This window comes from Haliotis rufescens, unplaced genomic scaffold, assembly GCF_023055435.1.
Source record: "Haliotis rufescens isolate VD_foot unplaced genomic scaffold, xgHalRufe1.0.p SCAF_2, whole genome shotgun sequence".
Lineage (NCBI taxonomy): Eukaryota > Metazoa > Mollusca > Gastropoda > Lepetellida > Haliotidae > Haliotis > Haliotis rufescens.
This window is the reverse complement of record NW_025963890.1, coordinates 60190379-60207922: the sequence shown is the minus strand read 5'-3', so window position 1 is coordinate 60207922 and position 17544 is coordinate 60190379. Positions and strand designations below refer to the sequence as shown.

Genomic DNA, 17544 nt, shown 5'->3' with positions numbered 1-17544 from the left:
TGCTTGTACTGCACACTGTATACTACAACGTAAATGTCGACTATACTTGTCGTACTGCACACTGTATACTACAGCGTAAACGGCGACTATGCTTGTCGTACTGCACACTGTATACTACAACGTAAATGGCGACTATGCTTGTCGTACTGCACACTGTATACTACAGCGTAAACGGCGACTATGCTTGTCGTACTGCATACTGTATACTACAGCGTAAATGGCGACCATGCTTGTACTGCACACTGTATACTACAACGTAAAAGGCGACTATGCTTGTCGTAAGAGGCGACTAACGGGATCGGGTGGTCAGGCTCGCTGACTTGGTTGATGCATGTCATTGTATCCCAATTGCGTAGATCGATGTTCGTGGTATCAATCACTGGATTGTCTGGTCCAGACTCGATTATTTACAGACCGCCGTCATAAAGCTGGCTGCGGTGTTAAACAACAACAACAACACAATATAAATGTTACAGGGCAATAATACGTGACAGTTTCTTTACTACCCTTGCATATAGTTGTGATATAGGTTTACATGGTGTCCTTGTGGTATATATGATAACATATGTTCTTTAAAAGATCTACAGCTAAATAAATATTGGAAATGACCAGCATGTGGTCGTGCACTAGATTGGCCACCCCACTGAGGCAACGTCTTATGGCCCCACATGTATATACGAGAGGTTCGGAGCCTTACGTGCAAAGATTTGACTTAAAGATATTAGTGAGTGAGTGAGTTGGGTTTAACGCCGCTTTTAACAGTATTCCAGTTATATCAATGCGTGTCAGCTTAATGTGGGAGGAAAGCCCGAAGTGATGCAGGTCTCGGACGTTTACCACTTCGATGAAACCCACGAGCACGGGTATGGTGCTGACCATAGAAACATAATCGGGGCGAAACGGGATTCGAACCCACAATCATAGGTTTCTGGCGTGCCTAAGGGACGAACTCCACACAGCGAATCGCGGCGCCTTAGACGACTGGGCTACCCGTGCCCCCTTAAAGACACTGATTTCAACATCAATCCCCTTCCACATTGATACACTTTTGCCAATGGTGTTGGGGGGAGTTTATCTAAGTTTTGTAGAAGTCCTTCACCTGGCTGTCCCATAGGTTCTCCACAGCTGCTATGCCCTCATCTTTGGAGTGGAAATGGGCTCGAGCTTTCTTTATGTTAAGGAACAGATGGAAGTATGACGGAGCCAGATCAGGTGGCTGAAGGGGTTCAAAGAAACACTCGTGAATAGTAGCCATGCAACACTGATGTGAGTGAGCACTGGTGACTTGTCCTGGTTGGAGAGCATACCTTTTCACTGATTTCCACCTGTATTAATGTTTAAATTTCATCCCGTAAGTGCTTCAAAAGTACAGCATAAAATGCTGCTTGATTTGTCTGATCTTTTGGATGGTAGTCCACCATGACCCTCAGCATGCCTCAGAATGCCATAACACGGAATGGTTTGCCTTCTTTCGTGGTGGTGATGTCAAATGCTTTCACTGTTTTCAGTGATGTTTAGAGTAGTGAACCCAGGTACCCAGGTTTCACTCATAGTCTAAAATCGTTGCAAGAACCATTCTGTATCAACTAGCTTAGCATGAGATATATTGTGCCAGGTGCGTTTTTAGTCAGATGTTAGGAGCTTTGGAACCGAAGGAACTATTATTTTTTCATTGCCAAAGTTTCTGCGATAGTGGGATGTACATGACTGTCTCTTGGGAAATGCCTGCTGAACGGGCAATATGACGCTCAGTCATCACCATATCGTAGATTCTCTGGATTATTTCTTGTGTTGCTGACGTGACGGGCCTTCCTGGACGGGGTTCGTCTTCAAGGCTCTCCCCGCCACGTGTTAGTTCTTCTGCCCACTACTTTAACAACAAGTACCATCTTTAAACGTCTTGTGGTATGACGCGGCCGGGGATCAAACCCCGGACCTTCCGCTTTCCGGGGACAGACGCTTTACCACGAGAGCACGGAGGCGAACGTTACTTTGGAAAATATTTTGATAAGACTAAGATAAATCCAATTTTAATAAGTTATCAAGCTTAAGATACTGATTTAAGAGATATCTAGCATTAAAAGACGAAACCATGTACCTAGAATCTCAACTATAACCAATATGCTTATACATCATATCGGAACCCTTTTTGATCGACACATGGTAATCTCGGAAACCAAGCTGATCGAATTGTTTCATTCGGGATCAAATGTTTGAAACTTTCACAATATTTTAATATCATTTACCGAAACCACAGGCTCAAAATAAAGGTGAATTCCGGAAAATACTTACCAAAGAAACAGCATATGAAGACAAAGGCGTAGATTGCGATGAAGAGAATTCTCATACTTGTGTCCGATAGAGGGTTGACAAAATTCTGCCTTGGCATGAAGGAAAAGTTAACATTCCCATATGACCCATTGGGGAAACTGTAATTCTTCATGAAATCCATTTTCATAAATTCAAAACCCCTCAACGTCTATACTTTCTTAAACGATAGCCAAGTCACGGATGCTTCTGAAACCTTTCCGCCATAGGTCCAGGTACGTCGTAGCAACGTCTCCACTTCCAATTTTGTCACAAATAGCTGGAGATTACTTCACCTTATTCTAAAACTAGATATGCAAAAAGATTTAATTCCTGGAATCCTCCACACACAAAATGTCAGCGTTCTTGTTAATTCTTCTCATTGATCTGTACCCACCCTAAGATACTTGTCAGACTGTCGGTACCAGATGACATTTCCAAAGGTGGTGGCTGCAAGAGATGAAAGAAGTCATATTAAAATATTAAAATGTCATGGTGTCATCCTGTTGTGTAATCCTAAAGAAATATGTTGAAGATCATTAGAGCCAGCTTCTAGATTAGGGTTGACATGGACGCACCTTTGCTTAATACCATTTAGAAACCAGACCGAGCTGCAAAAGATGAGCTATATGTACGCATTGAGCCGAGAATAGTCTCACATATAAATTATGTATTAGTATGTACTTTTGAAACGGCTCTGCAATCATGACATATGACATTATTAAGCTGTGAAGGCCGTATGTATTATTGGCTCTGAAAAGTCAACGTAGACTAAACTGAGATTGAGGTCGTAAGTATTATTTAATGATGTACGTAAATGGTTTATTCAAAGAGCTGAGATGTTTGTGTGGAAATGTTAAATGAGGTAACAATTTAAAGCAAATGTGAACATGCGTTTAGTTTCTTGGGGCAGGATACGCTCACAGTTTCGCAAACACCTGGGACCATCGCTATTTGACACTGATTCAGGCGAATAAAGGAGTAAGTATGTACCCCGAAACGTTGTGTGCCTCATAATAAAAAAAATTGACATTCATAAATTCTCTTCCTTATGTGTATCACCTCTAAATGCCTTTCAAGAACTCTATGATGTGAAATGGGCTCGAAACCTTCAAATCTTCTGGACTGACCATGGCGTTCTAATCCTCTTCTTTGTAAGGATCTTTTTCAAAGGCCAAAAAGCGTGGTATTCAGCCATGCATGTGTTACATTGGAGAGTGACGGCATGAACGTCCGTCTCACAACTAGTAAATACACGTACATGTACATCTTCCCGAGGCAAGAGAGTTAACTAACGTATGTCAATCACTGGATTGTCTGGTCCAGACTCGATTATTTTACAGACCGCCGTCATACAGCGGGAATATTGCTAAGTGCGGCGTTAAACAACAAATAAACAAACAAAACTGGTGGCGCTACGATCAAGCCCAGGAATTCCAGCTTTGTTCGGCAAGGGTGGAAACTGGACTTTAAAGTCAGTTAACGCTCTTGCCTCGGGAAGAGGCGAAAAAAAGCGTTTTCTGTTTTCTGGCTTTTAGTCTCCAATGGCATTGAACAATTTACTATAAAAGTACATAAATCTTCATGCATATTTTGCAACCATCGTATGTACATAAGTATAATTTCACGACAATACTAAAGCAATGTAAATACTGATACTATCGAATATATACTACTCAAAAGAAGTTAAAGAACACCCAATTCTTTCATATTACTATAGTTAATCTCACATGCCAAGACAGATTAACTATAGTAATATGAAAGAATCGGGTGTTCTTTAACTTCTTTTGAGTAGTATATGTAAAAAATGCAGGTTCATACTATTCAAATAAAAGCGATAAAACCCTTTGCATATACACATGAAATCTCTGCTTTTGGCAGTGTTTATTGTACCGACTACATCATGAACATGTGTTTATGAGTCAATATCCAATAGTGGTACCAGGTTATCACTGAAAGGTGAGCGTACCCTGCCCCACCGGTGGCACCCGTCACAACTACACGCAGAGGCAAGTCAACTGTTAACCTGAAACAAACACGGAACATATGATACAAGTCAAAATAGGGAACTGTATGGGCTATCATTGTATTCTGTTATTCAAAGCGTGAAAATACATTTTGGACAGGAAATATGATGGAAATAAGCTACGGTTCAGTCAGTGTACATGTATGTACAATTTCAGTGACATCAGATAGATTAAATATTCTCGTTTCTCAATGTGATGGCACAATTATTGCCATATCTGCGGTATGTTGTGCTATCATATTATACCCATCCCCTTGCAACATATGTTCACATGTTATCGCCTGGAGGGTACCTCAATATATTGTTATGTTGTAATTTTTCATAAGAATTTCGTAATGATTGCTTTTTTCTTTAACTATGAATGTCCGTCTAAAACACAGCATATACAGTCCCCTGATTTTTTTCGGACTGTCAGTTTCGAAGCTTATAAAAACACACAAAAAACAACTTCTTATTTGATTTGTCTTTGCAAAAAGTCAGTTTCAGATAAAACGCTCACAGCTTCTACTTTTTCATTGAAAGGCAGTTTAATCTGATTTAGGGCGAAGCTCGAGGAATTGTGAAGTATATTACTGTCATAACAGACGATATAATTCAATAACGTTCAGAATATGAAGAGACGAAAAAGTAAAGAATGTCACTCACTCGTACGTTTAGTGTTTCTTTTCAAATTAGTCGAAGTCAAGAGCGTCATGTGTTTCACAAGTATGGATTAAAGGGCGTAGTAGAGTACTACATCCAACTTTATCTTGCAATGTTTATCGTGAAACAGGCCGGTTGCCATATATGTATCATCAACTCTCTTTTTGAAAAGTATTTATTGATTTAGGTGGATGTATATCTACTTATAAGCTATAAATAACCCAAAGAATTTCACGGTAAACATAATGATACTAATAATAAGGTTTGGACAAAAAGAAAAAGAAAGTGGGACAAGAAACATAATTTCATCAGACAAAACAAATGGTTTAAATTTAATAAGAAAACAATTTTACAGGCAACTAAATACATCCAATGACAGTGATGAGAAAAGACTCATCGTGGATTCCAGTGAAAGGTTTTGGAAACAGTTGTGGTCTATACCTGGCATCTGTAACCTCGAGGAACCATGAGTAGAGGAATATAATGATTGTGTACGGGAAAAATAAAATCGCCATTGTTGTGTTTCATTACACCTGATTGCCTGAAAAATGTGATTAAAAAGTCCAAATCTAATACGGCGCTAGGACCTCAAGGTATTCGAAACCGGTTTTGGAAACTGGTTCCTTGTGTCCAAACACCATTACTTCATTGTTTTAATTCTCTTGTGGAAACAGTGGATGTTTCGCCTTGGTTGTGCAAGGGTCGAACAATACTTCCCCAAAAGAAAGGTGATTTGACTGATCCCCAAAACGTCCGCCCTATTACTTGTTTGAAAACAAAATATTTACAGGATGTCTTACCTCTCAATGTGTTGGATAGACTACAAGAAAGCTTATGATTCTGTATCTCACTAATGGATTTTGCGGCCACTGAATGTATTGACTTCCCCGAGCGAGTACTTGTTTTACTCAAGTATTTAATGTATTGCTTGTCAACTCAACTTGAGATGTACTCGCAGGGACAGGTGGTGACTTCGGAAGCCATTTCTATCAGAAGAGGAATATTTCAGGGCGATCCTTTTAGCCCTTTGCTTTTCTGTTTGTCAGTAAATCCTTTAAGCTTTTTGCTTAGCAAAGAGGAAGGTTATCATCCTGGACCACCTTAGCACAGATTCCCAACACCCCTGACTCACCTCCTTTACATGGATGACCTTGAACTTATTGCCAATGGATTATCCACACTAAAAAAACAGATTCTCCTTGTCGAGTCATTTTCTAATGATATCGGCATGTCTTTTGGACTCGACAAATGCAACATTCTTCATTTGAAACGTGGCTAGATAGAAGAGGGAGGATCAGTCAGCTTACTTGGAGGAGGAGTTATTGTCCATCTTATGGAAGGTCAGGCCTATACGTACTTACAGATTATGTACACACTCCAGGATGCCCATATCAAGGAAAAACTACGGGCAAAGTACAAATGTAGACTTAAGAAAATCTGGAGTTCAGAGCTGAACGCTTGCAATAAATTAAAAGCCACAAATACTTATGCTGTACCCATCCTTTCATATTCTTTTGGTATTGTTGATTGGACGAAACAAGAAATTCAGTATATTGACACCCTCACACGAAGAATCATGTCAGACAATAGATCCCACCACCCTCGCTGTTCCCTCAATCGGTCATATTTACCAATCATTATGGGAGGACGTGGTTTGATTAACGTTGGGGCTCTTCGTGATAGAATTGTTTTGTTTACTTTTGCACACATTTATATGTCTGATGATCCTCTCGTGAAGCATGTAAAAACTTCCATAGTTTTCTAAAACGAGCCAAGGATGTGAGACATAATCTAAATTGTCGGTGTTGATTTCGTTGATGGTTCTGTATTGCTGAACGGTACAGACATGAGTGTCAACCAAGCGAAGTGCCATATCAAATCGGCCCAGACTCAGTTCTTCAGTTCTGAACGACCACTGTATCGTGTTATGTGCAGTATGTTGAGAAGACCAGCAATCCTGCAGAATCCTTCGCTTGGATGACGTCGTCTGGCCTGAAAAGTGAAACAGAATGTTTTCTGTTTGCTGCTCAGGACGAGTCACTTCCCACTCGAAACCGTCTATGTGTGATTTTGCATCCATATGTAAATATGAAATGTAGATTACTTAATGAATTTAATGAGACTGTTCAATATATTGTCAGTGGATGATACAGAGGTCCACCCATGGTACGACCCGGAATATGTAGAGGGCGTCATGGAAAATGATAAATACAAAATCCTTTGGAATAGGCCCATTTACAGCCTTAGACGTATCCAGGCCAACAGACCTGATCTTGTCCTTTTTGATAAATCCAATGAAATCATTTATATCATTGAATTTTCTGTCCCCTTTGACACTGATGTGATTGACAAGATTGACGAAAAACCTGGCACATATGCGGACCTCGCTTTTGAAATGTCACGCTTGCATCCCAAGTACCAACTTGTCCGACTCCCCATTGTTCTCGGTGCCTTAGGTTTGGTACCTCCCAATCTGTTGACTGCCACATGGGAGAGTACCCGGGTTTGCTACCAGGAATTCAGCCCTTCTGACAATCTGGGTAATGCAGAAGACTGTGCAGTGTTGGGGAGTCGTCACATTCTCCGAAAAGTTCTGGATAGGTTTGACTAGGCAGCACATCCTGGGAGAAGTCCCATTTGCTGTCTGGGCTGCGTGTAGACGGGGGCCAGGGCCCTGAGCTGATGATGAGCCTGACTGTGCCAGGATCACCCATTCCATCTTTGCTGCATTTTATATTTTAATCTGTAAATAATATTAATAATGTTTCTGTTATATTGACATTCCAATGAAAAGATAAATGTTATCGTGAAACCTCATAGACCATGGTCGTAATAGTCTGCCTTAATGGTAGAATAGAACACGTGGGAAGGAATAAGTCAATATTCAGCACAAATCTATTGCTTTCATTAGTCTACGTACTTTCCTGTACTAATCAAGAAAGTAGGTCAGTTGCCACAACGTTAATTAAACAGGACAATGTCTAACGATTTTACATATTCGTATGTGTGTAGAGTAAAAGAGGCAAAACTGCATAAACATTATATTTTTATGTGACGCCAGTAATTGTGCCCGCTACGTATTTCACGTCGGACCAACATTCAATTGCTGATAAAATATTCGTAATATTATAAGGTACCTATTCTGCGTTACAAAGTATACGGCATAAGCGTGCATGGATTAGTTTTGTAAAATCTTTACAAGTCATTTAGTATAACACAGATCGGGTAGGATGATGACACCACTTCCTGAACCTTGTAACATTGAAATATCTTTTTCAAAATCGGCCTACACAAATATAATAGGACCAAGACCTGCCCACCTCACATAAGAAAGTTAACAAACTTAGTTTTGTAAAATCTTTACAAGTCATTTAGTATAACACAGATCGGGTAGGATGATGACACCACTTCCTGAACCTTGTTACACTGAAATATATTTTTCAAAACCGGTCTACACAAATATAATAGGACCAAGACCTGCCCACCTAACAAACTTACGACAGTGTCAAGACTACGAGTAGGTCGTAAGAGGCGACTAACGGTATCGTGTGGTCAATCTATCTGACTTGGTTGATGAATGCTATTACGTAGATAGGTGTTAATCAGATCGAGCAGTTACTGACCACCGTCATACACCTGGAATATTGCTGACTGCGGCGTTTAATAATAACAACAAACAAACGTTGTGAAATGAGACCTGGCCTTCAAAACCGATTGCATCGCCTAATCACGTTTTGGCTCCACAGACCATAGCTGCGGCCATCGCCCTATTATAGAGTAGTGAGCTACGTAGTTTTAGCGCTGAGATGACTTTATTGAAACTGGTCCCTGGGAAATACACAGTCAATGTAAGACCCACTTAAGTCGTGACAAGCGTAAGCTAAGAGCGCTTTGTGAAACGGCGCCCACTTCATCTAACATTTCCATCAAGAAACGTTGTGTCATTCGTTTACACTACAGACACATGTGCTCTCTCAATTTCACAGATGCTAATAAAGTATGTCTTATTCAACTGCTTATGAGAGCCTGTCCTTGAGAATATATCTGTAAATATATCCAAGCTGAAAGAAAATGTCAGTTGTGCCTAATGTCTTCTGATAATAAGAAATTGTTTTAACATTTTAAAATCTAATGGGTGGTACCTTTTGTCTACGCTTTAATCATTAAAGAATAGTTAAAACAAGATGGTAGTCATTGATTTGTTTATTAATGTTGCACAAATTAATTTGAACTTTAACTTCTATATTAGACGCCTTTGTACGCTTCAACGTGATTTCTGGGCGGTCGGGTAGCCTAGTGGTTAAAGCGTTCGCTCGTCACGCCGAAGACCCGGGTTCGATTCCCGACATGGGTACAATGTGTGAAGCCCATTTCTGGTGACCCCCGCCGTGATATTGCTGGAATATTGCTAAAAGCGGCGTAAAACCATACTCACTCACTCACTCACTCAACGTGATTTCTAGGAAAGCCAGGAATACGCAGATATTGAAAACAAACCTCAAACGTCGGCGTCGTTAGGGCTGATGAAAGCGTGTTACTTGTCTGAGATGGATTGACTCGTGTAATGACATCAGTTCCGTGGGCAGAACATTTGGGTTAGGTAACGGATCCTAAATCCAACAAGGCGTCGTATTTGAGATTTATTAGAAAGCGCGAACCAACTTTCTTACTCTGAAATCAACGAGGTAACAATTTCCATCTCTGGCCTATTCGTCGTGCGCTGACGTTCCATCCGTCAAGGTTTCAAATGAAGCCGCAACCTTTGCAGTGTGAACAATTATTTGTGGATCTGTTGCAATTTGCTCTTCATTTTGTAGCAACAATAACTGTTTGTTTAAAAAAGGAATTCTCATGTTTCAATATCAGGCTAATTAAGCTGTGTACAGATGTCGTGTCGCCTACAGGCTAAGAATGTCTGAATAGCTACTGTTATCGACTTTGTTATCAGAATGGGGAGGATGCATGAGACCCAAAAGCTAATGAATGTGTGACAGCGTGTGGCTCGTATAATCATAGCACATACAAGTTGGCGGCAATCCCCTTTGTACTTTGTTTCCACATGCAGAATTGTTGGTTGGACCTTCTCGAAGGGTTCGTTGCAGTACAGGGGGCTGAGAATGAAATCAGGCGCAGTGATCCATTGACTGGGGTAATAATAGTGAAACGCTTTGCACATGTCCGTAATATTATTATAATAGTAACTATTACTATTTACGAATAAATACGAAACAATGCAGCAAAGAAGGTTCGGGTGATCGTGGCACAGTTAGGATGGTTAGGCTCATCATCAGTTCAGGGCCCTTGCCCCTTCCACACGCAGCCCAGACAGCGAATGGGACTAGTCAAACACACCCAGAACATTTCGGAGAATGTGAAGATTCCCCAACACTGCAGCCTTCTGCATTACCCAGATTGTCAGAAGGGCTGTATTCCTGGTAGCAAACCCGGGTACTCTACCAATGTCAGTCAACGGATTGTTATTATTATGTACAGATTAAAATAAAAAATGTAGCAAAGAGGGTTTCGGTGATCCTGGCACAGTCAGGCTGGTAAGGCTCATCATCAGCTCAGGGCCTGGCCCCCTCTACACGCAGCTCAGACAGCGAATGGGACTTCTCCCAGGATGCGCTGCCTAGTCAAACCTGTCCAGAACTTTTCGGAGAATGTGACGACTCCCCAACACTGCAGCCTTCTGCATTACCCAGATTGTCAGAAGGGCTGTGTTCCTGGTAGCAAATCTGGATACTCTCCAAATATCAGTCAACAGATTGGGAGGAACCAAACCTAGGGCGCTGAAAACAATGGGGAGTCGCACAAGTTGGTACTTGGGATGCAAGTGTGACATTTCGAAAACGAGGTCCGCATATTTGCCATGTTTTTTCCTGAATCTTGTCAATCACGTTTGTGTCAAAAGGGACAGAAAAGTTACGATATAAATGATTGAATTTGATTTATCAAAAAGTTATCAAAAGTTACAAGATCAGGTTTGTTGGCCTGGATACGTCGGAGGCCGTATACGGGCCTATTCCAAACAATTTTTTATTTATTATTTTCCATGACGCCCTCTACATATTCTTGGATGTACCATGGGTGGACCTCTGTGTCAAAACCACAAGCATGGCTCAAACGGTAATAAATGACCGAGGGCACTCCCATCATGTCGCTTTGCATACTGTGTTTATGCCAAAGCTGGGCCCCGCTGACAGTATGTTGGACAGTCTCATTAAATTCATTGCATAACCTACATTTCATATTTACATTTGGATGCAAAATCACACACCGTTTCGAGTGGGAAGTGACTGGTCCTGAGCAACAAACAGAAAACCTTCTGTCTCATTTTTCAGACCAGCCGACGTCATCCAAGCGAAGGACACTGCCGGGTTGCTGATCTCAACACACTGCACATAACTCGGTACAGTGCTCGTTCATATAGCCTCTGCTTGAAGAAATGAGTAAACTGATATGGCATTTCGCTTGGTTGACACTCATGTCTGTACCGTTCAGCAGTACAAAATCAACAACAAAATTAACATTGACATTAAGATAATGGCCCACTTACTTGGCTCGTTTAAGAAACTGTGGATTGCCTTGTTTTCATGAGTCCTGACATGCTTCACAAGAAGATCATTAGACAAGTAAATGTGTGTAAAAGTGCACAATACAGAGCCTCCACGTTAATCAAACCACGCCCTCCCAGTATAATTGGTAAAATATAAGCGATTGAGGGAAGAACGAGGGTGGTGGGATCTATTATTATAATTATTATAATTATTACAAGTATAGAAAGCTCCTTCCGATGTAATGAAATGCGTTCTCTGAAATCTAAACGTAGAGTCGATTGTACGATTACGACTATGTTATGAGTATCTGTTTATGAACCAATAACAAATAGTGATGATACCAGGTGTTAGCGAAAAGGTGAGCGACACCGGTGTCACCTGCCACGAAAACAAGACAATTGTTCACCTGAAACAAACACGGAGTCAAAATAGGGAATTGCATCAACCATAATCATTTTCACTGATGCGTCAAAATTTGGAACTTTTGAAGGCTTTCCTGAGGCCTTGAAGCTTGATCAAACGACTTCAACAGTCCATAACATCAATCCCTGGCATATCTGGTCCAGATTCGATTATTCACAGGCCGCCGTCATATAGCTGTAATATTGCTGAGTGCGGCGGTAAACGACAAACGAATTCAAAATGAAAGAAAATGAAATACATTATATAAATATCGCAGTCTAAATCTGTCCCAACTTTAAGAAATCTAATGCACTATTTTTCAAAATCCAAGAGGCTATTGTTGTAGTAATTCTTTTCAGAACAATATAATGTATATTGATAACCTGGATCTGATCTGTTGCTTTATCTCCCCCCGACCTGCGATCTAATTAACTTGAAATTGACTAGACAGATGAGGAAACCCCTAATATCTTCTTGACACGTCTTCATGCATCAAGTATGAATGAATTAGTAATTAAGGATATTTTTATGGTACTCCAAAGGCGCATATCGGCAGCAAATGCATACTGTCAACGACACATATTGCTGGACTACCACACGTATTCACCCAACTCAATAATGGAACGTTATGTAACACACTTTCTTACTTAACCGTTTTCCTTGATCATGCTATTGTGAATGTAATCTTGACCTTGGCCTTAACTTCTGCTATTATGTGTTCTACCCCGACCTTAAGCTTGAACTGGCAATCATCTGTTCGTGTATGTTACCACGAACTAGAAATCTCCAATCTTTTATCTTCTTGCTCATGCGTTCACACAAACAACTCATCCATAAACGCATCTATCAGGCATGCCCATTGCAATGTAATATTTGTCAGCTATTGACATTGCCTATCGCCAAAAGTGAGGTTACACAAAATTAAGACAAACATCCAATTAAAATAATTTAACCCTCTTAAATCGACGTTAACTACGTTATTACAGAATGCAGAAGGATCAAGGCCAACGAGCAGCAGGACATCAACAGTATTAATGATGTAACTGTGTATTTCATCTGAATCCAAAGGAATCAAAACCATTTGCTTCCCTGCGGGGCGAGGTCTTACGATACTAGCTAAAGGTCATTTACAGATAACTGGCTCTCACCATGAACGGCTTGGGACAGATTTGAGTGAAGGATTACCCTGATGAATGTATTCCTACCGCTACCATTTCCTTTTTTAATGCTTCAAGAGAGGGATTATAGTTTGTTCGAGGGAGGACGCGAGTTGTTATGCATTAAAGCATATAAACAAACACATCTGAACAAGGGTAAACATATGCGTACAGATTAAAATACCATGATCGTTTCAATAGGATTAATTTTGCAAGGGGAACACCGGTTTTGTGACAAACACTTTTACGTTTGGTTTTACGCCGCTTTGAACAGTATTTCGATTTTATCACGGCGTGTCAGCTTGGTAAGGAGGAAAGTCCAAATGACGCTAAAAGCAGGCCTTAGACGTTTAACGTTTTGATGAAAACTACTTAAATAATAGCACGGTACTAAATACTGAAAACAGTTTCATAAATTATAAAACAAACAGTGAATGAGGAAATATTGTTCTATTATCTGACAAAAATATATATCATTGCAAATAAGACATTTTAAAAGCTGGGTATTTTGTTTTGAATAAAGCAATTTGCAATGTGACTGAGTGAATGAGTATGGTTTTATGCAGATTTTTGCAACATTCCAGCAATATCACTCAAGGGACACCAGTAATGAGCTTCCCACATTGTACCCAGGGGGGGAATCGAACCCGAACCACCCGCGTGACAAACTAACACTTTAGTCACTAGCCTACCCTATCATCCTTTCAATATGAGAGTATGCTACAAACGAATTAATGTGAATGCAGATACTTAGCTTCTTCATACAGAAATGCTGTAGTAACGTAACGATGTGAACATACAGTGTCACATGTTACTTCCGTCGTATGTATCGGATATCGAATATGTAGGGGTAGGCGGACGATACTGAATGATTATACTGCTGCTTTACTGTGCGTATGAAGGACGATTTGTGCTTTGTTATTCCTTCAGCCTGTGTAAAGGTTTCATGATGAAGGAAGCGTCTTTATAGGTAACGCAACAACAGTCTTACTCTTGGGACACTTCCCTTGATCAAAGAAAGAACATGATATTGTTGTCGATGTTCAGGTTTTTATCACGAACGTTCTTTCGCTCATTAGACCTTCAAATGGGACCATAAAATTGTGATAGTCATGCTGCAATATCCATTGCACTTGATTGTCTTCGTGTGACTACTTAATAATTATTTAAAATAAAAAGCTTAATACTTTGTTAAACTGCAGTATGCACACATTAAATTTTATGATTCTCGTCCTATTTGTTCCTATTAAAGACTTCAAGGCCAGTTCTTAGTCTTAAACGATTTTCGAATTCCTGTCATAACATATAATTACACACTCCAAGTTTAATCCGAAGAAAGCTATCTTCCAAATTCTCTTAACGGCAAAGTAGAAGAATACTGAATACATTTTGATTTCGTTGTTTTATTTCGATTAAAATCTAATTAGGTTATTACAGATCAATTGTAAATTAAAAACCTTCTACGGATTCCTAAAGGTTGTTCTACATGTAAAATACCAAAGCAAGTCAATAGAGATTCATCGCACATTCTATCATGACACGGCATACAAGTCGTAGAAGGAATACGTCAAATGATGTATACTCAAATATTTGCTACTCAATTAAATACCTGATTTGGAGAAAGGTAAAGCTGGGATGAACTTACCTAACGTCCAGAGCCTCCAGAATGTCCAGATGCACTGACGCTAAAGTCTTGTCAAAGCCAATCTATGCCCAGCCTTCGATCGATTTAGACATGGGCTGAGCAAACTCTGCTCGCGTATGGCCTGGGATCTAAATACTCGAGTGTCACAGGACCGGGGACTTTCCTAGGATTGCTCCATTAACGACCAGTAGATGTGGTTGTTCTTTGGACTCAATTAGTCAGGGGGGGTCTCGACGATTGTGCCATGGTGCCACGTGCAAGTGTATACACGTTGCTACCTTATAACAGGGCGCCAACATGTAATTGTTGCCTTTCTGATTTAAATCAAATTAGTAGCTACAAGAAATTATAATAAACACTAATAGTGTATGGGGCAACTGTGGAAATTGAACTTGATTTGATTTGTAAATCTTTGAAGAGGATACAACCAATTGGGATAGACACACAACAAACGGTTTAGGACTACATAAGGTGTAAGTTTGATCCTTTGTGCAATTATTGTACTTCTAACGATTATTTTAAATGTTTGAACGTATTGAGTATTTTCCAATAATAATAACAATAAAAAATACAATCTTTTTTTCTGATTTGATTAGGAACAGGGACCTATTTTGGGAGAGTAAATGGAATACTACCGTATTCAACGTAATACGCGCCCCGTTCTAATCAACGCCCACGGCGATATTTGCTAATATATTGGCTAGTGAACAATCCAAATCAGCACCCCTTCCGATTGATCAATATACACAAGACTTATTTATTCGTGTATAATACGCACTCGTGTGTTATATATACACCCTTAATCACGGGCAATTAAATTCTGGAAAAATATATCTGTCGTATGTGAACATTTCAGGCTGTCAGCATAAACCACGAAATTTACGATCTTTCAACTCTGTTTTTTCACCAAAATAATATTCTATTAAGAGCCCCATATTTCTAATTTTGAGAGCGCTCTTGGCGCTTATTACGTCAAATACGGTCGAGATCCCAACGCACTTCAATCAGAATTACTCACTGTAAATAGTAGCGTCCTAAGAATACAATTTGCTTTATGTTTCACGTGACCGTCATGATAAAATGGACATATTTATAAATTTCACCTGATAGTTATTCTTTTAAGAAAACGACATCATCATTACCGCCTATGACGGTTATGTTTCAAATGACTTCCTTTCAAATATTGCTTTCAAACTAAGAGACCAGTAATATTTCAATATGAAGGGTGTGGGGGTGAATGGTGGTTTTCGCCGCAACAATCAATACAAAAGCATGGGCCACGTAAATCAGTGGTTGATAGCAGGAGCAACGTTCCACGCCCTCGGCTACGATGACACGCAATGCGCCAAGTCACAGAGCCTGACCACTCGATCCGAAGTTGTTAATCCACTCTGTCGGAATACGTTAGACATAAACAGTCAGACAACGTATGGTGACCACTAAACCTTCCTAAATGAATATTACCACAAAATATGGGTTGCTGCTGACAAACATGAACCTGAATACCTCGGATATAAATATAGATCCTCAGCAACCTATTACTCGTTGTATGACGCGACTACATCCAGTCTCTGACACCATGAGCATCGATCCACGCAATTAGGAAACAATGACAAGCACTCAAGCGAGTCTGACCTATTACTTGTTGTGAGATGTGATTGAAAAGAACGGGTGGTTGGGCTCGGATGACTGCGTGACATTGTTTCCAAATTGCGTGGTGGTGTCAATCCAAGGATAGTCGGGTCCAGCCTAATTATTTACAGACCACCGTCATATATCTCGAATTGTGCGGCACACACACACACACACACACGCACGCAAATACACGCATACATACACTCTCTCACACACACACGTACACACAGGCGCGCGCACAAATGCACAAATGTCCTGTAGAGAGCTATGAAGTGTAGCTGAAAGATCAAGCTGAGGGATATCCGAATGGTGTAACTGCCACGTGGCACCGAGTGGTATGGAATGCAGCAAAATCGCCCGGAAGTACGCTCTTCGGAATAAACGTAGCATGGTCGCGTAGTAATGTTCATTTAACTGTATATATATGCGCCCCTCATTAGGTACATGTAGAATGTGTTTCGGACTTCTTCAATTGGGAGTAATGTCCTTTCACTGAATAAACGACTTCCACATGAAAACTTTCTGATTGAACTGAATGGTATTTGACAGTATTTATTTATTAGTGAGCAATATTTAAGCCATATACAGGCGGCCTCTAATTAATTGTATCTTGAACCAGCAAAGCAATAACTAACAATACGCGCAACGACCCACGTGGCCCGAGGACAGATCAGCAAAGTCCCCTATCCTGAAAATCCAAGTTGCTGTCCTCCAATAAGATTATCGCATTTCTGCAATGCCATAGCTGACTTCAGGTGTTTACGGACGCATTTAGCCCGAAAGATTCATTGGTTAGAGAGAACGATACTATTACGTGTAGTCATGTAAATTCCCCATAAAAGCAAGTCAGTCTCCAAAGCCAGTGGAATATTGCATCAAGAATGAGTGAGCGATGATTCGTTGTTGACGATGCGTATCACATCCCATAGGTTATTGGCATCTGTAATGTATCCTTTAATAGTCAGAATCTCAAATACGAAATATGTCCATGAATGCACCGAATTAAGAGACAGTCAACAATCTACCCATCATGACGAGTAATGTCAGAGCAGTAATTCCTGGTCATGTATTTGGTTGCCAAGTGTTTGAGAGGTGTGCATCTGGAATGAGAAAGTGGCACGCTGACTGTTGTCCACAGAGTCCGACCTATTCCTGCTTCCTCATCAACAG

General features: G+C 40.3%; 1 protein-coding gene across 1 annotated transcript in view; it reads right to left on the bottom strand.

Annotated features, from left to right (window-relative positions):
* The window catches only part of LOC124143754 (trissin receptor-like), a 56162-nt gene extending 41334 nt beyond the window's left edge, over window positions 1-14828 (bottom strand). Inside the window, exons 1-2 of the mRNA XM_046512829.2 lie at window positions 14740-14828; window positions 2293-2757 (exon numbers count right to left, since the gene is read on the bottom strand). Coding sequence (XP_046368785.2) covers window positions 2293-2458 — 166 coding nt within the window. The 5' untranslated portion in view covers window positions 2459-2757; window positions 14740-14828. The remainder of the gene's footprint in view (window positions 1-2292; window positions 2758-14739) is intronic.
* Window positions 14829-17544: the final 2716 nt, after the last annotated feature.